Consider the following 23369-nt stretch of genomic DNA (forward strand, 5'->3'; position numbering starts at 1 on the left):
AATGAGATTTCCTGCGTCTTAGCGGGGGGTTGGACTAGATGGCCCATGAGGTCTCTTTCAACTCTACTATTCTATGATTCTATGACAGGTTATAAATGAATATAATAATAATAATCCCTCGGAGATGGGAGTGTCAATATCAGGAGATGGGAACTGTAGTCCGACACATTTGGGGATGCTTGGAGATCCTGAGCTGGGCTAGATGACCTTTGGGGGCCCTTCTAATTCTATGACTAAGTTGGAGAAAGGGGAACGGAGTCCTCGTTGCCTTGCACTGGACCCAGTGATTTAGGATTTTCTGTAGGATTTCCTTTGGGGCCTGAATACCATAGCATAGAATAGCATAGAACTTCAGGTAAATAACATTTTCTTTATAAAATGTGTTTCAGAGAGCAACTTAAAGCTAGTAAAAAGCATTCTTACTTCTTTTGAAAAGTGTATCATCATCCAGAACTTAAACAATGAAGCAATATTGAATATTTTTGCATCCCTCTTATATTTATTTTGTGTAGGAAGAGAGACAGCAGAAAATGTTAAGAGAAGTGAGGAGAGGTAACGTGGCCTCACTGTACTATCAAATGTACTACCATTCCCATTTTGTCATCCATTATTCAGCTATATGTGCATTATAACAACCTCTGTGGCAAGGCAATGTGTACACTATTGCATAGACGTACTCATAGCTTAAAAAGATTGCCTGTCCCAGTTATGTTATTGCAATATCAGCAGGCTTTGGGGAGGTTGTGGTTGGGATTGTATGTGTGTGTGTGTGTGGGGGGGGGGGAGTGAGTTTTAAAAGCTATTTTAAGTGTAAAAGGTAAAGGTAAAAGTCCCCTGATATTAAATCTAGCCGTGTCCGACTCTGGGGGTTGGTGCTCATCTCCATTTCTAAGCCAAAGAGCTGGCATTGTCTGTAGATGCCTCCAAGATCATGTGGCCAGCATGACTGCATGGAGCATCATTAAGTGTATTATGTTTTAATCTGTTTTTAACAAAATGTACTCCGGTGCCTCCGGTGGCTCAATGTGTAAAAGCGCTGAGCTGCTGAACTTGCGGTCCAAAAGGTCCCAGGTTCAAATCCGGGGAGCGGAGTGAGCACCCGCTGTTGCTCTAGCTTCTGCCAACCTAGCAGTTCAAAAACATGCCAATGTGAGTAGATCAATAGGCACTGCTCTGGCGGGAAGGTAACGGCGCTCCATGCAGTCATGCTGGCCACATGACCTTGGAGGTGTCTAAGGACAATAACGGCTCTTCGGCTTAGAAATGGAGATGAGCACCAACCCCCAGAGTCGGTCATGACTGGACTTAACGTCAGGGGAAACCTTTACCTTTACCTACTATTAAATTGAGTTTTTTAAAACTTTTGTATTGCACTTTTTAAAACTTGACTAAAGCATGGAATTGTTAGCCACCTTAAGTTCCCCTGAGGATAAAAGCAAGGTATAAAAAAAGTTAAAAACAACAGCAGCAGCAATATGACCTGCATGATTGGCTAGGATCATGTAGTAAAAGAAAATGGGGGGAAACTCTGTTATTTTCAGAAATCGCACTACAGTAACATCAAATCAGAAATGTTAAAGTTGCACATGTGTGAAAGAATGAGTACAAAACAAATTTCTGCCACTCTCTTCATAAGCATACTTGGTGTATATGAGAAGGGGATCACTTTTGACTTTGGAGTTCGGAGTAGTTAGACAAACTTCAGTCATTCGCCTCTCCCTTATCCTAGCTGTTATTTCAGCCTTATTCTCTTTCAGACTATTTGAACCGCTGAGACCACACTGGCCTTGCTGGACCATCACCTCCCCTTCTATGTCACCCACCCCAACCAATTGCAGAGTTCCATGCATGCTCATTGCTGTCACAGGTGCCCAATTCTGACATCAGCAAAATGTGCCTACACAACCAGGAAGGTCAGGGCTAAGCTTCCCATCTTCTTTCTGGTCATGTGGGTTTCTCTGTTGATAGAGCTGTTGCCATCTGCAAGAATAATCCCTCCCCTTTTTCTAACTCTAATAAGCACAGGCAAAAGTTATGGTGTCAGTGTCCCATCTGAACATCAGGCTGGTCCAAATGAGATTCAATCCAGCTGTCTATACTGCCCTGAAGTTGTGGGATACTCCGGAGTTCCCAGAAAGCTTTGGAGTATACCCTGACTTTGCCTGTTTAATCTGGTATATTTATCAGAAGTACAAGAAGTTCATGAAAGCAGCCAGGAATCAACTCATGGTGAGCCCAGGTTTTCATGCGCATGTAGATTTGCTCTACTTTAGAAAACTAACTATTTCTGAAATGGTCAGTGCTATACAACAAATAATCAGGTATCATGAGAGAAAACAAACCTTAATGTGGAAATTACCCTCTGTTTTCTTTCACCAGAATTATGCAACTAATTAACAAGAAAAGAGGTCTTTTGGATCGAGTCAATACGGTAATTCATTGCATGCAACGGCATTTGCCCAAGTTGTGTTATTTCTCAGGTGTTGCTGACCATTAGGTGCCAATGTCCTTGCAGGATCCGTCCCGGCCAGTTACCACACAATTTATATACAATATTTATCATAAAAATTATATATATATATATATACACACACACACTGGTTTTATATATATATAATTTAAAATGTATATATATTATATTTATATATTTAAATTAACATTTACAAGGTCAGAAATCTTAGTACTTCATTTTTTGGCTCAGACTAGGAGCACTACACATTTTTAAGTGGTATTTAAATCCTGGGGCATTTAGTACCTTATCACACAATTATACGTCATTATTATTATTATTATTATTATTATTATTATTATTATTATTATTATTCTATTTTACCCTACTTTTTCTCTATCATATCAAAGTGGCCAGCACTAAAAGCTGTAACAACATGTGAATCAACATCTAACACATAATAAATATTAAAATAGAAATAAACAAAATATTTTTAAATATATACAGTAGTTAAAAGCAATAAAATGATTAAACAAATCTATTAAATGACATCAAACACAGCATCCTGGGGCATTTACCGTTTGGTCCAGTTGTTTGGTCTCTGCTCCTCCTTTTTGCTGGTCATTTTCCAGACTCTCTTCGTTCTTTCGGTCACTTTCCTCCTTCAGCCTGGAATCATCTTTCTCCTCTTTGGATGTGAGATCATCCTCTATTTCTTCATTGGTTATCTATAGAAATTAAACAAAATTAGTCCAGCTCAGCCCATAGGACTGGTTTCTCAACCTTTTTCTGACATTAAAGCATAAACTGTACTTGTATAAATAAAGCAGAGGCAAAAAAATAGAGTACAAAAACAGCCATTTAAATAAAATAAAATATTAAAATGCAATTAAAACATTTAACTCCATACATTAGGGTAAATCACGGGAACCATAGGCTTAGCCCGGGCCGTTCCATTAGTCTGTTACACATCTTTCATACCTATTATTGCACCAAATAATAGTTCTCTATTATGCAATGCAGTTTGCCTTTTACCGTGTTTCCCCGAAAATAAGACAGTATCTTATATTAATTTTTTCTCCCAAAGATGTTCTAGGTCTTATTTTCAGGGGATGTCTTATTTTTCCATGAAGAAGAATTCACATTTATTGTTGAACAAAAAAATGAACATTTATTATATACTGTACAGTAGTTGTCATCATAAAACAGCATAACCAGACAAACTGTGAATCCTATCAAGAATTTCTTGTTACTACCAATATTTCCATGTACAGCACTTTATGGTATGTACATTTACTGATCCTGCATGCTCTAGTGTTCTGTTCGGCGGGCATGCTTCTGAACAAAAACTTTGCTAGGTCTTACTTTTGGGGGAGGCCTTATATTTAGCAATTCAGCAAAACCTCCACTAGGTCTTATTTTCTGGTGATGTCTTATTTTAGGGGAAACAGGGTAGTAGTCAATGTTTTTGTAGTCAACGTCTTCAATACATTGCTAGATTGTAAATACGGTAATTACTAGATAACGTTACCGTGTATTGAACTGCTTTTTCTGTCAATTTGCTGCTAAAACAGCAAAAGGATCGCTTAAGACAGGCCTGGGCCAACTTGGGCCCTCCAGGTGTTTTGGACTTCAACTCCCACAATTCCTAACAGCCTACCGGCTGTTAGGAATTGTGGGAGTTGTAGTCCAAAACACCTGGAGGGCCCAAGTTGGCCCAGGCCTATGCTATGATGATGATGCCGGGACACTAGACTCTTATTGATGCCACCAATTGATACACATAAAAGAATAATAATAATATTAATAGTAGTAAACAGTAGGCGTGAGGCCCTGACCAGTTCGAAGGGGTTGCTGAGCTCCTGCCCTTTCCTCCTCCGCCTCCGCCCGGCGCTCCTTCCTTCCTCCTCGTCCTCCATCGGCCTCTTCCTCCGGCAGCGCCTGGCCCCGGGACTCCCCCCCCAGAGCCGGCCCAAGATAATTTTCAAGTGTAAGCAAATAGAAATTTTGGTGCCCCCCCCCACACACACCAAACCACATGAACGGGCCAGCAGAGCATTGGATAAGCAAAAATGTTGGATAATATGAAGGCCAAGTGTGAATAACTGCAGTTGATCACTTTGATTAGCATAGAATAGCCTTGCTAGACATGGTTATGGTTATTGAGCATTATTCCTAGCAGTGCAATAATTGAGGACTTTTTAAGTATTGACCACTGGACTGATTCTGGACTATGATTTTGAACTTATGTGGTTGTAATTGTTGTTTTTAGTAGTTTTTGTTTTAATGTTTGAGTTTAATTGTCATTATATTATTGGAATTTGTATGTCGGCCATTGAATTGTTGCCAGTTGTGAGGCCACCCTGAGTCCTCTTCGGGTGAGAAGGGCGGGACAGAAGTATGGGAAATAAATAAATAAATAAATAGTTAAAAAAAGGACAGTAAAAAAAAGGACAGTAAAAAAGAACACTCAAAAACAGGGGAATTCCAAACATGAAACAATCAGGGCCAGCTAACACCTCTCAACAAAGATATACAAACCCCACTTGCCTAGTTTCCAACACACCTCACAACCTCTGAGGATGCCTGCCTTAGATGTGGCCCTCCTCTGGACACTTTCCAGCATTATTTGGCAGAGAAAGGAGAAAGAATTTGGGCCCTTCCACACAGCTCTATAACTCAGGATATCAAGGCAGGATAACCCACATTACCTGCTTTGAACTGGATTGTCTGAGTCCTTACTGCCATATATCCCAGTTCAAAGCACGTAATGTGGGTTATTTGTTTGAAGCCATTCTTCCAAGTTCTAGTCTCCAAGGCAGAAGGCAACAAGCTTGGTCCATCCTCCCTATGACTTCCTCTCACATTATTATACATGGCCATCAAGTCTCCTCTCAACCTTCTCATCTACATGCAAAACATGCCCAGATCTTTAAACTGCTCCTCATAGGGATTATTCTCCAAAGCCTTGATCATTTCAGTCACTCTCCTCTAGACAGATTCATGTTATCATTTAGTATTACAGTAGAGTCTCACTTATCCAAGCCTCGCTTATCCAAGCCTCTGGATTATCCAAGCCATTTTTGTAGTCAATGTTTTCAATATATCATGATATTTTGGTGCTAAATTTGTAAGTACAGTAATTACAACATAACATTACTACGTTTTGAACTACTTTTTCTGTCAAATTTGTTGTATAACATGATGTTTTGGTGCTTAATTTGTAAAATCATAACCTAATTCGATGTTTAATAGGCTTTTCCTTAATCCCTCCTTATTATCCAAGATATTCGCTTATCCAAGGATTAGCTTGGATAAGTGAGACTCTACTGTACTCATTATTTTTCCTGGAAACTTTCCAAGGCCTGAAGATAGGAGGTATGGTGGCACAACGGGTTAAACTCTTGTGCCAGCTGAACTGTTGAACTGAAGGTTGGGTTGCCGACCTAAAGGTTGCCAGTTCGAATCTGCAAGACAGGGTGAGCTCCTGTCCGTCAGCTCTAGCTTGTAGGGACATGAGAGAAGTCTCCCAGTAGGATGGTAACACATCTGGGCATCGCCTGGGCAACATCTCTGTAGATGGCCAATTCTCTGACACCAGAAGCAACTTGCAGTATGTTCTCAAGTCGCTTCTGACAAGGAAAAAAAGCTGATGGTTTGTAGATCAGTCATAAAGAAATTACCATAAATAAATGTCTCTTAAATATTTTGCCAATATCTGCTTATTATTCCTTCTATCCAATAGAGAAAAGTTCCATAATAACCTCAGGCCCATCATGAAAGTTGGGCAAGGTTACCTTCCGTACAATTTACAGAATCTTTCACCTAGCATGAACACAGAACTTTTGGTAGGTAAAGGTAAAGGTTTTCCCTTGACGTGACCGACTCTTGGGGTTGGTGCTCATCTCCATTTCTAAGCCGAAGAGCCGGTGTTGTCCATAGACACCTCCAAGGTCATGTGGCCGGCATGACTGCATGGAGCGCCGTTACCTTCCCGCTGGAGCGGTACCTATTGATCTACTCACACTTGCGTGTTTTCAAACTGCTAGGTTGGCAGAAGCTGGGGCTAACAGTGGGCGCTCATTCCGCTCCCGGGATTTGAACCTGGGACCTTTTGGTCCGCAAGTTCAGCAGCTCAGCACATTAACACACTGCGCCATCAGGGCTCCCACTTTAGGTAGCTCTGCTCAAATGAAATCATCCAAATGAAATCATTACAAAGGAAATCCAGTTAGTTCATCCTTTCATAGACCAAAACAGTTTAATGGAGACACCCAACCCACATAAACTGGATTACTCAGGATGAGGTCAGAAATAACCAGTCAGCTAATCATAGAATCATATGGGACATCCAGTCCCAAACCCTGCCATACAGGAAAAGCACAATCAAAGCACCCCCAAAAGATGGCCATCCAGCCTCTATTTAAAAACCTTAAAAGGAGAAGCTTCTACTGAACTATGAGGCAGTGAGTTCCACTGCTGAACAGCTCTTACAGTCAGTAAGTTCTTCCTAATGTTTTCTGTAATTTGAACCCACTGCTCCATTGAGTCCTAGTCTCCAAGGCAGCAGAAAACAAGCCTGCTCCTTTTAGATCAGGGGTCCTCAAACTTTTAAAGCAGAGGGCCGGTCCACGATCCTTCAGACTGTTGAGGGGCCGAATTATCATTTGAAAAAAAAAAAACGAACAAATTCCTATGCACACTGCACATATCTTATTTGTAGTGCAAAACAATAACAATAACAATGAAAGACCAATACAATATTTAAAAATGAAAATAAATTTAACCAACATAAACCTGTCAGGATTTCAATAGGAAGTGTGGGCCTGCTTCTGGCCAATGAGATAGTCAGGTTAATTAGGATTATTGTTGTTGTGTGTCTTCAAGTCATTTCAGACTTTGGGCAAGCCGAAGTCCAAAATTATTTATTTATTCATTTACTACATTTATTTACTACATTTATATCCCACCCTTCTCACCCTGAAGGGAACTCAGAGCAGCTCTATGTACATACAATATATTATATTATTAGCATAGCACAATATTAGCATTATATATTACTATATTGAACTATACCACTATATGTAACATTATATGTAATATATAACATATAATTAATATTATTATATGGTATTATTATTAGTATTATATTGTATAAAATGATAATATTATTATCAATATCATATGTATATACAATATATTATATTATTAAAACTGATATAAAAATATTATATTATAAATGAGGGTGGGGGCCAGGTAAATGACCTTGGAGGGCCGCATCTGGCCCCCGGGCCTTAGTTTGGGGACCCCTGTTTTAGATATTTAAACATGGTGATCATGTCTCCTCTCAACCTTCTCTTCTGCAGGCTAAACAGACCCAGCTCTTTAACCTACTAATCATAGGGAAGGTGGGAGCCCCCAATAGCACAGTGTGCCAGCAGGACTGATGACTTGCCCGTTCGAATCCAACCTGGGGAGAGCACGGATGAGCTCCCTCTATTAGCTCCAGCTCCATGTGGAGCGGTCTGAATCAAGGTAAATCAGGATGGTGGCGATGAGGAGAGCAGCCAGTTAGGGAACATTTAAAAAATGGTAATCAAAGATATGGGAAATAAAGAACATGGACAGACTGACTTTCCTGATGAAGAAGCATAATGGAAAACCAATCAAAGAAACAGGAATATATAAGAAAAGGACAGACACAGATTGAAGGAACTCCATAACTGAAATAAGAAATAGCCAACCCAGGCAACATAAAAGGGGGGCACAATCTGCCCCCTAATAAAATAAAACAACTACTCCTCTACATCCAGCAACTTGCTCCACAAAGAGACTAGACTCATTGAACCGAAGATCCAATGGAATATACCGATCCTCTCCCCCTCACCCAATCCCCCCTCCCCCACCACGAATTCCATGTTTTTTCTTTTATTTTTAATTGTAAATTAAAAAACATCAATTAAAAATATTCAAAAACAATTTTTTTTTATCATGACTGTATGCATTGCATTGCTGCTGCTGCTGACTGACCTGAAGGTGGGCACTGACTGGGCAGGCAGGCACAAGTGAGATGGTTTTAACAGCAAGATAGAAGCTGCTCTGCTACGATCAGTCAGCCGGGCCCTATCACCTCCTGGCTGGCTGTTCCACGTGGTGGGTGGCTGGAGGCTATGCCTGCACAAAAACAGCCAAAATGGCTGATGGGAGTCCTGTGCGCGTGCGCATAGAAGTCCCATCGGCCATTTTGAGTGATGGCATGCCAGTCCTGTGCATGCGCTGCACTCAGGGCCTCCATTGCCGGCGCCAGGACAAAGAAGCCCCATCGGCCATTTTAGGCGATGGCATGCCAGTCCTGTGCCGTTGTGTGCATGCGCTGCACTCAGGGCCTCCATTGCCGGCGCCAGGACAATTTGGACAAACACTGTGACCGGAGCAAAACGGGGGTGCTGCCAAGGACTCCACACAGCGCCCCCCCTCGCCTGCGCCCGACGCCAAGGCGTAATCTACGTACTGCATTGGACCGGGCCTGTCCCCCCCTCAGACGCCTCAAAGCCCGGCGCGACATCACCTCAGACCCAGCCCGGGCCGGAAAAGACAGCGGACCGGAAGCGGCCTCCGAGAGGACCCGAATGAGAGCAGGCTGAGAAGGCGCTTTCCGGCTCCTCCGCCCGCCTTCAGAGCAAAAGCGCATGCGCTAAAGGACGGGCCGCTCTCCCATTGGCTACCCTGAAGCGGGCCTTATTTTTGCTAGCCGGGTTTTTTTGCACATGCGCAGAAGGGATTTGGCTTGGTTTTTTTTTCTATCACTGGGTTTTCAAAGGGAGAGAGTCATAGGCACTTTAAATATATATCTATATCTCTATATATATCTAAACATTTATTTTAAATTGTATATATATATATATATATATATATATATGATAAATATCATAAATATATAAATATATTTAAATATGGCTGATGGGAGTCCTGTGCGCGTGCGCATAGAAGTCCCATCGGCCATTTTGAGTGATGGCATGCTAAACTGATTCCTGTTTACTTTATGCCCAATCTCTGAAATTGCTGAAGGGTCAACAATGGAAGGCTTGGCATAAAGTATCGATACAAGCAACTGGTGGGCAGAAATCACATTTATGGAGAAATTAGCGTTTCGGAGGAGACAATGGACTCCAGGATGTTAATAGTGATTGGTTTCCCTTTATTGCAAATGTCAAACACAACAGAAAACTTTATTTGGAACCATTATGGTATCGTTTGGCACAATGCTTTGATACAGCTCATCATTTCATCCCATTGTGTTGTCAAAGCCTTTCATGGCCAAAATCACTGGGTTGCTGTGAGTTTTCCAGACTGTATGACCATATTGCAGAAGCATTCTCTCCTGACGTTTCGCCCACATCTTTGGCAGGCATCCTCAGAGGTTTGTTGGTGTTATTCCAGATAGGAAACAATCATAGGAAACCTCCCAAATGAAATCCAACAGGCACCCTCCCTCCTATCTTTTTTTTAAAAAAGTGAAAACTTGGTTGTGGGATCAGGCTTTTGAGCGATAGAAGCAACATCAATTATAATTATAATGTTTTAAGACATAATGACAGACGCAGATCGGACTCAATGTGTCTTGAATGTATATTTTTATGAATGTTTTAATGTAATTAATTTAAATTGTAATGAATTGCAACTGGAATTTTTTATACATATGTTTTATATTTGTAAACCGCCCTGAGTCCTGCTTAAGGGGTGAGAAGGGCGGGGTAGAAATGTTGTAATAATAATAATAATAATAATAATAATAATAATAATAATAATAAGTCCTAAACGCTTGGAAAGTGTTTGACTTGTGAATTTGTGATACGAAATCCAGCATATCTATCTTGTTTGCTATGTCATACAACGTCGTTGTGTCAATAATAATAATAATAATAATAATAATAATAATAATAATAATAATAATTAGGGCCAGCTAACATCTCCCAGCAAAGGATTCCCCCAGGCAGGATGCAACCAGGCTTTGAAGCTGCAAGGCTATTCAGTGCTAATCAAGCTGGCCTGCTGCACCATTCATAGATGTGGGCAAAACATCAGGAGAGAATGCTTCTGGAGAACTCACAGCAACCCATTTCATCAACACATCTCTCCGGAAAAAGGAGATATGTGTTGTTGAAGGTTTTCATGTCCAGGATCACAGGTTTGTTGTGTGTTTTCCGGGCTGTATGGCCATGTTCCAGAAGCATTCTCTCCTGACGTTTCACCCACATCTATGGCAGGCATCCTCAGAGGTTGTGAGGTAGAGATGCTCACCAGCTTTTTGCAGCCTTCAGGGAAGAAGAGCCTTCCTGCTTCTCTTTGGCCACAGAATCAAGCAGCCCTAAAACACAAAACAAACAAACAATTATTGAAAATATATTGTCTGAGAAATGATTATGAAAGGCCAATAGATGAAAGTATTGCACTGTATGCAGCAAACACTTGCAATGCATGTATATTTGAATGAACGAAAATAAATAAACATTATATATTTAAAGGTTAAACAATCCAATGGGGAAATATGCATTCAGTCGCAAAATGATGCTCATCCTTTTAAAAATCTGACCTCATTATGAGAAGGAGGGAAAAGGAACCATTAAGGCAGAGGCAGGGAAGGCATTAACCCCGACCTTGAACCACTTTGGGATGTGCCATTTAAGCAACACGGAAAGCATGTCCTGATAGGGATGCTCCAGATGTCACTGGGGCACCATCTCCAAGGAAGGCTTCCACATGGCAGCGCATGAGAAAAACTACGGCTGGAAGTAGATTCTAAGAGTTTTCATAACTTTTGTATCAGGTATTTTAATATGTATGTTTTTATATATTTTACTGGAGCACCCAGTGGCGCAATGGGTTAAACCCTTGTGCCGGCAGGACTGCTAACCTGAAGGTTGCTCATTCGAGTCCAGAGAGGATGCAGATGAGCTCCCTCTGTCAGCTCCAGCTCCCCGTGTGGGGACATGAGAGAAGCCTCCCACAGGATGGTAAAAACACCAAAACATCTGGGCAATGTCCCCTGGGCAACGTCCTTGCAGACAGCCAATTCTCTCTCACCAGAAGCGACTTGCTGTTTCTCAAGTCGCTCCTGACACGAAATAATAATACAGTAGAGTCTCACTTATCCAACGTAAACGGGCCGACAGAACGTTGGATAAGTGAATATGTTGGATAATAAGGAGAGATTAAGAAAAAGCCTATTAAACATCAAATTAGGTTATGATTTTACAAATTAAGCACCAGAACATCATGTTATACAACACATTTGACAGAAAAAGTAGTTCAATACGCAGTAATGCTACATAGTAATTACTGTATTTACGAATTTAGCACCAAAATATCACGATATATTGAAAACATTGACTACAAAAATGCGTTGGATAATCCAGAATGTTGGATAAGCGAGTGTTGGATAAGTGAGACTCTACTGTATAATTACTATGTTTTAATATGCAATTTTATATATCTATTTGATTATGCTGTGTCTTGCCTGGAGCCGAAAGGACAGGTAAATAAATAATAATAACAACAACAACAATGATGATGATTATGATGATGATGTAATCCAGGATTGTTGTAATCCAGAGAAGCCCCCACAACGATGGTAAAAACATCAAACATCTAGGCGTCCTCTGGGCAACGTCCTTGCAGACGGCCAATTCTCTCTCACCAGAAGCGACTTGCTGTTTCTCAAGTCGCTCCTGACACGAAATAATAATAATATATATTACTATGTTTTAATATATAATTTTATAGATGTATTTGACAATGCTGTGTCCTGCCTGGAGCCGAAAGGAGAGACAGGTAAAATAGTAATAATAATAATAATAATAATAATAATAATAATAATAATAATAATAATAATGACACAGTACGAAATCCAGCATATCTATCTTGTTTGCTGTGTCATAAAATAATAATAATAATAATAATAATAATAATAATAATAATAATGTGTTGTTGTTGTTGTTGTAATCCAGAGTAACCCCCACAATGATGGTAAAAACATCAAACATCCAGGCATCCTCTGGGCAACGTCCTTGCAGACAGCCAATTCTCTCACACCAGAAGCGACTTGCAGTTTCTCAAGTCACTTCTGATACTATATATATATAAAACTATGTTTTAATATGCAATTTTATAGATGTATTTGACTATGTTGTGTCCTGCCTGGAGAGACAGGTAAATAATAATAATAATAATAATAATAATAATAATGATAATAATAATAATAATAATAATACGTCATCACACAGCCCTAGAAACTTGGGAAGTGTCCGACGTGTGATCCAATACAACTGCCAGCAGAGTGTCTGCTGTGGCCTCATCTTGTTGTGTTTCAAATAAATAATAATAATAACAACAACAACAACAACTTTATTTTTATACCCCACCACCATCTCCCCAGAGGGACTCGGGGCGGCTCACAGATATAAAACAAGCATACAGTGGTATCAAATTTTTAAAAAACACACAAAATTAAATGTTTCAAATAATAATAATAATAACAACAAAAACACAGTCCTAAACACTTGGGAAGTGTTCAAGTTGTGATTTGGTGATAACGAAATCCAGCATATAGGTCTCGTTTGCTGTGTCATACTGTGTCTTTGTGTCAATAATAATAATAATAATAACGACATATTGTTGTTGATGTAATCCAAAACAACATTTCTCTGATCTACTACTCCCGCTCCGTGTTACAGCTCCATCTCCTAAATTCTACTCTACAAACATAGTTGCAATTGAAAAGCTAATTATGTACACAGCACGACAATTATATACACAGTCAGCAAACTCCACTATAATTGAGATCCCAATGCAATTGCTTTCCATGCCAAAGAACTTACATGCCAGCATCCTCCCAAGGACAGCACAGTAAATCTGTGAAGACAAAAGGCAGACATTAACTTTGAAGCCATTCCGAGTGAATGACAGGCCACATTGCTCTGCCAGCCATTAACTTAACAGATCCTCCCTATGGCTCGAGGCTGGATACATCATCATTAAAACAAGAGATAAAACACTATCAAAACACATACAACAAGGGTTAAAATCTGCTAATGAAATGCAGATTAAAATTCACAGATTAATTCAAATAATAATAATAATAATAATAATGAATTTATTAACCGCCTCTCTCCATGGCTTGAGGTGGGGCGCAACGTCATTAAAACAAGAGATAAAACTCTATCAAAACACATATAACAAAAATTAAAATATAAGTTAAAATCTGCTAATGAAATGCAAGTTGAAATCCACCAATGAAATACAGATTAAAAGTCACAGATTAATTCAGATGATGATGATGATGATGATAATAATAATAATAATGAATTTATTAACCGCCTCTCTCTACGGCTTCAGGGGGGGTACATTATCATTAAAACATGAGATAAAACACTATCAAAACACAGATAAGAAAAATTAAAATATAAGTTAAAATCTGCTAATGAAATGCAAGTTAAAATTCACAGATTAATTCAGATGATAATAATAATAGTAGTAGTAATAATAATAATAAATGAATTACCCGCCTCTCCCTACAGCTTGAGGTGGGGTACAACAACATAAAAACAAGAGATAAAACTCTATCAAAACACATACAACAAGAGTTAAAATACAAGTTAAAATCTGCTAATGAAATGCAGATTAAAATTCACAGATTAATTCAAATAATGATGATGATAATAATAATAATAATAATGAATTCATTACCCGCCTCTCCCTACGGTTCGAGGTGGGGTACATTATCATTAAAACAAGAGATAAAACACTATCAAAACACATATAACAAGAGTTAAAATACAACTTAAAATCAGCTAATTTAATGCAGATTAAAATTCACAGATTAATTCAGCTGATAATAATAGTAGTAGTAATAATAAAAATAATAATGATGAATTTTTAACCCATGTAGTAGTAGTAGTAGGAATAATAATAATAATAATAATAATAATAATAATAATAATAATAATAATAATAATAATAATAATAATAAATGAATTACCCGCCTCTCCCTACAGCTTGAGGTGGAGTATAACAACATAAAAACAAGAGATAAAACTCTATCAAAACACATATAACAAGAGTTAAAATACAAGTTAAAATCTGCTAATGAAATGCAGATTAAAATTCACAGATTAATTCAAATAATGATGATGATAATAATAATAATAATAATAATAATAATAATAATGAATTCATTACCCGCCTCTCCCTACGGTTCGAGGTGGGGTACATTATCATTAAAACAAGAGATAAAACACTATCAAAACACATATAACAAGAGTTAAAATACAACTTAAAATCAGCTAATTTAATGCAGATTAAAATTCACAGATTAATTCAGCTGATAATAATAGTAGTAGTAATAATAAAAATAATAATGATGAATTTTTAACCCATGTAGTAGTAGTAGTAGGAATAATAATAATAATAATAATAATAATAATAATAATAATAATAATAATAAATGAATTACCCGCCTCTCCCTACAGTTTGAGGTGGGGTATAACAACATAAAAACAAGAGATAAAACTCTATCAAAACACATATAACAAGAGTTAAAATACAAGTTAAAATCCGCTGATGAAATGCAGATTAAAATTCACAGATTAATTCAGATGATGATGCTGATGATGATAATAATAATAATAATAATGAATTTTTAACCCATGTAGTAGTAGTAGGAATAATAATAATAATAATAATAATAATAATAATAATAATAAATGAATTACCCGCCTCTCCCTACAGCTTGAGGTGGGGTATAACAACATAAAAACAAGAGATAAAACTCCATCAAAACACATATAACAAGAGTTAAAATACAAGTTAAAATCCGCTGATGAAATGCAGATTAAAATTCACAGATTAATTCAGATGATGATGCTGATGATAATAATAATAATTATTATTATTATTATTATTATTAATTTAATATTTTCGCATCATCCGAAAATACATCACACAGTCCTAGACACATGGGAAGTGTTCGACTTGTGATTTTGTGAAACGAAACCCAGCATATCTATCTTGTTTGCTGTGTCATACAACGTCGTTGTGTCAATAATAATAATAATAATAATGAAATAATTCAATGACAGAACCCAAAACCTGCTTCACAGGCCCTTATTCTATTCATAGTCATTGCTACAGTGGTAGGAAAGCCTGTGTTTACAAGCATTAATGGTCCTCATTCATCCCATTCCATCCTTACTTTGGACAGCCTTGGCGACTTCTTTCCTGGCTCAGACGTCTTCGGAAATCCGTGGCCTAAAGACAAAGGGCAAAGCTACCATCAATGGACAAAGCTACCACCTTCCTCCCCAAGGCTGGGTGTCCCAAAGGTCAGGGTTGCTTTCGGCTCCTGATGTTACCTGTCAGGAGGCTCCCCAGGTGCTCTGAGTCCAAGGAAGAGCTTTCTGTTTCGCTGCACAAAAGGCAAAGACCACGGCACAGCCAATCCACCAACGCAGACGTGTCTGGATTACTAGGAAGACACACAACACTGCAGTTGACCTAAACTCTCTTTTGTAAATTGCGTTTTCAACTAAATGTCCCAGTATCCCCTAAACAGAAGGATTCTGTAGCCCCAAAAGGCAATTATTTATTTATTTGCGACATTTATATCCTGTCCTTCTCACCCCGAAGGGGACTCAAGGCAGCTCACAATTTATATGTACATACAATATATTATATTATTAGCATAGCACAATATTAGCATTATATATTACTATATTGAACCATACCACTATACTGCAATATTAGCAATATTACATGTAATCTATAATATACAATTATAATAGTGTATTATTATTATTGTATTACATTATAATATTATCAATACTATATGTATACAATATATTATATTATTAGCATAAAACAATATAAGCATTATATATTATTATATTGTACTATACCCCTATACTGCAATATTATTAGCAATATTACATGTAATATATAATTATATTATATTGTTTTTTTATTAGTAATGATATTGTATTACATTATAATATTATCAATACTATATGTATATACAGTAGAGTCTCGCTTATCTATTATTGATACAAAGCTGTCCCAGTATACACCTTTAAGAGGGGAAATTGACATTTTAATGCAAATTTATAGACATATATATATATATATATATATATATACACACAGTAGAGTCTCACTTATCCAACATAAACGGGCAGGCAGAATGTTGAATAAGCGAATATGTTGGATAATAAGGAGGCATTAAGGAAAAGCCTATTCAACATCAAATTAGGTTATGATTTTACAAATGAAGCACCAAAACATCATGTTAAACAACAAATTTGGCAGAAAAAGTAGTTCAATATGCAGTAATGCTATGTAGTAATTACTGTATTTATGAATTTAGCACCAAAATATCACGATATATTAAAAACACTGACTACAAAAATGCGTTGGATAATCCAGAACGTTGTATAAGCAAGTGTTGGATAAGTAAGACTCTTCTGTATATTGTACTATACCCCTATACTGCAATATTATTAGTAATATTACATGTAATATATAATATACAATTATAATAGTGTATTATTATATTGTATTACATCATAATATTATTATCATATAATATATTATATATGTATATACAATATACTATATTATTAATATCATAGTCAGAGCTGTTTGACAGTGGAATATCTGTGATGGAGTCTTCTTCTCTGGAGGTTTTTAAGCTGGAGCTGGATGGCCATCTGTCGGGAGGGCTTTGATTGTGTCTTCCAGCCTGGTAGAAGGGGGTAGGACTGAGGAGTCTTGGAAATCTCTTCCAACTCTGAGATTCTATCTTCGTCTCCCAAACCCAAACGGTTGCAGGTAAAATCCTGTCAAATTATATGTCAAGATGAAAACACACACAATGTGCAAAGTCCGGATTTACTTTTCCAGCAGCTCGTCCAGGCTCAAGAGGCCTTCTCTGTGGAGGTGCCATGCCATGTCCAGGGTGAGTGGGCTCTGAGGACAAAGCACATTGGGTTTGCAGTAAGAGCATGAATCTTGCAAAGATAGTTGCTGCCATTATTATTGACGCAAAGACATAGTATGACACAGCAAATGAGGAGCACTTGCGGAGCTGGTTTCTTTCTTTAAGGCCTGACCTGCATTTTCCACATTTCTTGAGCAAACAATGATGGGCTGAAAGCATTCTGGGAGGCCAGATCCTTCAAAGTGTTCAGCAGGCAAGACAACTTTTCCTATAGTTGCAAAAGAGAACAGTGTGGTTAAGGACTATCGACAGAAATATTATTTTGGATTCTATGAATTAGTCTCCTGTTTTAATATTGTATGTTTCTTGTATGCTTCTTGTCAATTTTAACAATTGTTTTATTGATATAGATGTTTTACTGGTATAACTGTTTTATAGTTGTGTTGCTGATATTTGTTTTATCAGGCTAGGCCCCATGTAAGACGCCCTGAGTCCCTTCGGGGAGATGGGGCGGGGTATAAAAATAAATTTATTATTATTATTATTATTTAACTCACTGCAAGAAACACGTTTTGTCAATTAATGCTCTGCCTTTCATTTTTTTTTTCTGCCTAAGTGTAGTATCTTTCATTTGTCCTTGTTGAAATTCATTTTAAGTTTTGGGCACTCTAGTCTGTAATCTGTTAAAAGTCATTTTGAATTCTGATCCTGTCCTCTGGAGTATGAGCTCTCCCTCCTAATTAGGTGTCATCTGCATATAATCCAGTTCAAAGCAGATAATCTGGATTTTATATCGCAGTGTAGAATGGGCCCGAGTCTTCCATTTTGTTCTTCTCTTGTGAGCATGGAGAGAGACAAGATGTTTCCAGAGAGATCGATAGCTAGGCCTTAACTTTAGGTAAAAGTTTTCCCATGACGTTAAGTCCAGTTGTGTCTGACTCTGGGGGTTGGTGCTCATCTCCATTTCTAAGCCGAAGAGCCGGCATTGTCCGCAGACACCTCCAAGGTCATGTGGCAATTGGCATGACTACATGGAGAGCTGTTACCTTCCCACCAGACCTATTGATCTACTCACATTTTCATGTTTTTGAACTGCTAGGTGAGCAGAAGCTGGAGCTGACAGCGGGAGCTTACCCCGCTCCCTGAATTCGAACCATCAACTTTTCGGTCAGCAAGTTCAGAAGATCAGTGGTTTAACCCACTGCACCACCGCGGGCTCAGGCCCTTACTTTACTATATAGCATTGCTGTTCTTTCAGTGGAGCCTTTGTAACTTGTGTAATTGCTGGAGCTCATTTTGCTCTACTGAAGAAGGTTCTGATCTGCTAAACTGCTGCTGCTGCTGCTGTTGCTCCTTTTGAGATGCTTTTTCCCTTTTTGAAATTGCCCAACATACTACATTACCGCTCCTTACTCTTGGCTCTCCTTTCAGCAGCGTGGCCTGACCAGACTCCGCAGAGATCTTCTCCAGGTTCCTTGCAGCCGTTCTGGCCGAGAGGATCCCCACCGGCAAACCCAAGGCAGTGGCTTGATCCTGCAAAGCAGAGACTGGGAAGCAAAGGAAAGGCACAGATCAGGACATAGATGAAGAAGGCAGGCCGTCTGGCAGGAAAAATTGGATAGAAACCCTGCCATTGTCTACATTTGTGGTGGGAGTACACCTCCTAGCATCCATATACTGCCTTTGCTGGCTTAGGGCGATGCAGCCCATCTACACCCAAAACTCTTGAACATTTAAAGGTTTGTTTTCATCATGTTTCTATAATAATAATAATAATTATTATTATTATTATTATTATTATTATAGAAACATGATGAAAACAAACCTTAAAACAGACTGACAAAGTTCTGGAACACAACACACCAGACCTCACAGTTGTGGAAAAGAAAAAGGTTTGGATCATTGATGTTGCCATCCCAGGTGACAGTCGGATTGACGAAAAACAACAGGAAAAACTCAGCCACTATCAGGACCTCCAGATTGAACTTCAAAGACTCTGGCAGAAACCAGTGCAGGTGGTCCCGGTGGTGATGGGCACACTGGGTGCCGTGCCAAAAGATCTCAGCCGGCATTTGGAAACAACAGGCATTGACAAAATTACGATTTGCCAACTGCAAAAGGCCACCCTGCTGGGATCTGCGCACATCATCCGAAAATACATCACACAGTCCTAGACACTTGGGAAGTGTTCGACTTGTGATTTTGTGATATGAAATCCAGCATATATATCTTGTTTGCTGTGACATAATAAAATAATAATAATAATAATAATCCGAAAATACATCACACAGTCCTAAACACTTGGGAAGTAGTCGACTTGTGATTTTGTGATATGAAATCCAGCAAATCTATCTTGTTTGCTGTGTCATAATAAAATAATAATAATAATAATACATCACACAGTCCTAGACACTTGGGAAGTGTTCGACTTGTGATTTTCTGATATGAAATCCAGCATATCTATCTTGTTTGCTGTGTCATAATAATAATAATAATATAATAATAATAATAATAATAATAATAATAATAATAATAATAATAATACATCACACAGTCCTAGACACTTGGGAAGTGTTCAACTTGTGATTTTGTGATATGAAATCCAGCATATCTATCTTGTTTGCTGTGTCATAATAAAATAATAATTTTATTCTTATACCCCACCTCCATCTCCCCGAAGGGACTCAAAGGGCTTATATATGGCACAAAGTGATTAAGGCAAAGCATAAAATAAACGTACAGTATAGTACAATAAAATAAAAACTATAGCATATAAAAAACAAGAATCCTGGACTCGTTGAGCTGAATATTCTTATCTGGCTGAACAGATTGACTTGGATTTGTTTCAACCATTCTTCCTGGCCAAACAGGTCCTCTTTCACTCACCCAGAAGCAGTTCTGAGGATTCTCGGCCTGAATTATCAGGAATTAATAATACTTCTTTACATACAGAACTTCCCACCTGGAGAAGATAAAAAGGGAAGAGGGATCAGAGTGATTCCTAAGCAGCAAGGAAAACAAACACTCCACTTCCCACTCTATTCCAAATGCAGCCTATTAACTAGGAATGTTGTTGCTTTTGGCATTTTTTTTCTTACTTCACGGAGGAGTTCGTCCAGGTTCTGATGGCAACTCAAGACACGCAGGGCTTTTTCCTGCAGTCGCTGTCCATTTCGACGCCCATGTCGCTGCTTCTTCGATCTTCCCGCTGAGCATAAAAAAAGAGAAAAGAGGCAAATGCATTGGGTCAAGAAATGGAGATAACCAAATGAGTATCAGTAAAGACTAGAAAACAATTTGATTGAGCTTTCAAATTTGATAGGCTTTCAAATAACAACTAGCAGTGCTAATTATTATTATGTATGCCAGAACTTAATCAACAGACCCAGTCTTTTGAACTTGAACACGCCCATCTGTATTTTAGAATGTGTTTATGAATGTTGATGTAAGCTAATAATTTTTAATCTGATTTACTGTACAGTTTTTATATGTGTGTTTTATTGTAAGCCGCCCAAATCCCCTGTTGGGTGAGAAGGGCGGGATATAAATATTGTAATAAATAAAATAAAAATAAACAAACATCTTTCAGATAGGACCTCTGAGCATAAACAGAGTGCAAATACCCTTATTTGTTTCATTTATTTACATCACTTTTACCCCGCCCTTCTCACCCATAGGGACTCAGGGCAGCTTACAACAGTCGGCAATTTACATTGCCCAGAACACATTAAATAAAACAATAACAAAAGCAATAAACATTACAACAATACCACATCAATTAAAAACTATTAAACTCCATGACAACATGAATTATAAAATTTTAAAATGCATATGTAGTTAGATTCATCCCTTTGAGTGGGCCTCTGAGAATACAGAGTGCAAATACCTTTCAAAGGCCTCTGAGCATCCAAATACCTTTCCTAGAAGACCTCTGAGAATGCACAGAGTGCAAATACCTCTGAGCATGTAGAGTGCAAATACCTGTCGAGGAGGCCTCTGAGCATGTGCAGAGTACAAATACCTTTGAGCATGTACACAGTGCAAATACATACCGAAGGCCTATGAGGATGCACAGAGTTCAAATACCTTTCAGAGAAGGCCTCTGAGCATACAGTGTGTTTAACTCTTAGTATGCACAGAGTGCAAATATCTATCAGATAATGTCTCAAAGCATGCACAAAGTGCAAATACCTCTGAACATGCAGAATGCAAATACCTTTCGGGGAAGGACTCTGAGCACGCATAGAGTACAAATGCCTTTTTGAGAAGGCCTCTGAGCATGCATAGAGTACAAATACCTTTCGGGGAGGCTTCTGAGCATGCACAGAGTGCAAATGCCTTTGAGATAAGGTCTCTGAGCATGCACAGAGTGCAAATACTTTTCAGGAAAGCCTCTGAGCATGCATAGAGTACAAATGCCTTTCGGGAAGGCCTCTGAGCTTGCACAGAGTGCAAATGCCTTTTGGAGAAGGCCTCTGAGCATGCACAGATTGCAAATACCCATTGAGAAGGCCTCTGAGCATGCACAGAGTGCAAATACCTATTGGAAAAGGCCTCTGAGCATGCACAGAGTGCAAATACTTCTGAACATGTACAAATACCTTTCAGAGACAGCCTCTGAGCATACACAGATTGCAAATAACTTTCGGGGAAGGCCTCTGAGCATGCACAGAGTGCAAATGCCTTTCGGGGAAGGCCTCTGAGCATGCACAGAGTGCAAATACCTTTCGGGGAAGGCCTCTGAGCATGCACAGAGTGCAAATGCCTTTCGGGGAAGGCCTCTGAGCATGCACAGAGTGCAAATACCTTTCGGGGAAGGCCTCTGAGCATGCACAGAGTGCCCCTCTTCAGTAGCCACCTACCCAGGAGGACAGAGAGGGTCATTTTGGCCCCTCCTCGCCCTTCTTTTTCTTCTCTCTCCAGCATTGCCGGACTCCTCCTTGGCTCCTTTTTCTTCAGTTCTTCCTCCTTCAAAACAACCCAGAAGCAACCAGCGCGCCCTGCAACCCCATTGGCTGCCTCCTGTGCATCCTAGCCAATGGGAATGAAGGACATAGGCGGGGCCCATCTCTCGCTCACAAATCCCGCCCCTGAAGTAGGAGGCCATTTTAGTAGTGGCAGCGAAATTTGGCAGCCATCTTTGTAAGGGAAGGAGAAAGAGAAGGCTTTTCCCAGTCATTGCAGAGGGAACCAGACACTTTTTAACGCATGCGCATTAGCAACCCATTGCTATTATTGATACAAAGCTGTCCCAGTATACACCTTTAATAGGGGAAATTGACATTTTTATGCAAATTTATAGACCCATAGCAACTTATATTTCTGGATTTGTTTGGTATTTCTTCCAAAATTATGTATACATAATTTTGGGAGCAAATGTAAACAAATTATATATAATATGAGTGATGGCATCACGGCAACCCACAAAACAACAAAACTACAGGCCCCCCAACCTCGAAATTTGACAACACAACCCATCATCCACGCCTCTAGGTTGATACAACAAAAAGAAAAGAATAATAACGTCCTAATTAGAGGGAGAGGAATAATTGTTTTTATCCAATTGCTGCCAGTTAGAAGGCTAAGCTCCGCCCACTTGGTCTCCTAGCAACCCAATAAAAATAATAAAAAACACTAAAAAATTGATACAGTAAAATACTATAATAACAGAAAATAACTAAAAATAATACAAGAAAATAATAAAATATAATAAATAAAAATATAACTTACAATAAAATTAATTAAAAAATGCAAATAACATCAAATAAAAATTACACAACAATTTTTAACCAATACCACCACCACTTTGCCACAGCAACGCATGGCCGGGCACAGCTAGTATATATATATTTGTGTATGTGTATACATATGTACATTATATGTATATGTATGTATGTGTATATATATACATTATATGTATATGTATGTATG

General features: G+C 38.6%; 2 protein-coding genes and 1 long non-coding RNA gene across 3 annotated transcripts in view; all 3 read right to left on the reverse strand.

The window, feature by feature from the left end:
* Positions 1–2985: 2985 nt before the first annotated feature.
* Positions 2986–4412, reverse strand: LOC134295192 (uncharacterized). Its single transcript, XM_062967066.1, has 2 exons — positions 4288–4412; positions 2986–3177 (listed from the first exon to the last, which is right to left on the reverse strand). Exons 1-2 carry the CDS (start codon positions 4366–4368, stop codon positions 3001–3003), a joined length of 258 nt encoding a protein of 85 aa, XP_062823136.1. The 5' UTR covers positions 4369–4412; the 3' UTR covers positions 2986–3000.
* Positions 4413–16079: 11667 nt separating this feature from the next.
* Positions 16080–19164, reverse strand: LOC134295193 (uncharacterized). The gene is made up of 2 exons (XR_010001735.1): positions 18852–19164; positions 16080–17706 (listed from the first exon to the last, which is right to left on the reverse strand). It is a non-coding gene; the product is annotated as an uncharacterized LOC134295193 (long non-coding RNA).
* Positions 19165–20513: 1349 nt separating this feature from the next.
* Positions 20514–23369, reverse strand: part of LOC103282244 (Fanconi anemia group A protein) — a 36308-nt gene continuing 33452 nt past the window's right edge. The window contains exon 19 of the mRNA XM_062967068.1: positions 20514–20646. Coding sequence (XP_062823138.1) covers positions 20572–20646 — 75 coding nt within the window. The 3' untranslated portion in view covers positions 20514–20571. The remainder of the gene's footprint in view (positions 20647–23369) is intronic.

This window comes from Anolis carolinensis, unplaced genomic scaffold (genome assembly GCF_035594765.1).
Source record: "Anolis carolinensis isolate JA03-04 unplaced genomic scaffold, rAnoCar3.1.pri scaffold_95, whole genome shotgun sequence".
In the NCBI taxonomy this organism is placed as follows: Eukaryota; Metazoa; Chordata; class Lepidosauria; order Squamata; family Dactyloidae; genus Anolis; species Anolis carolinensis.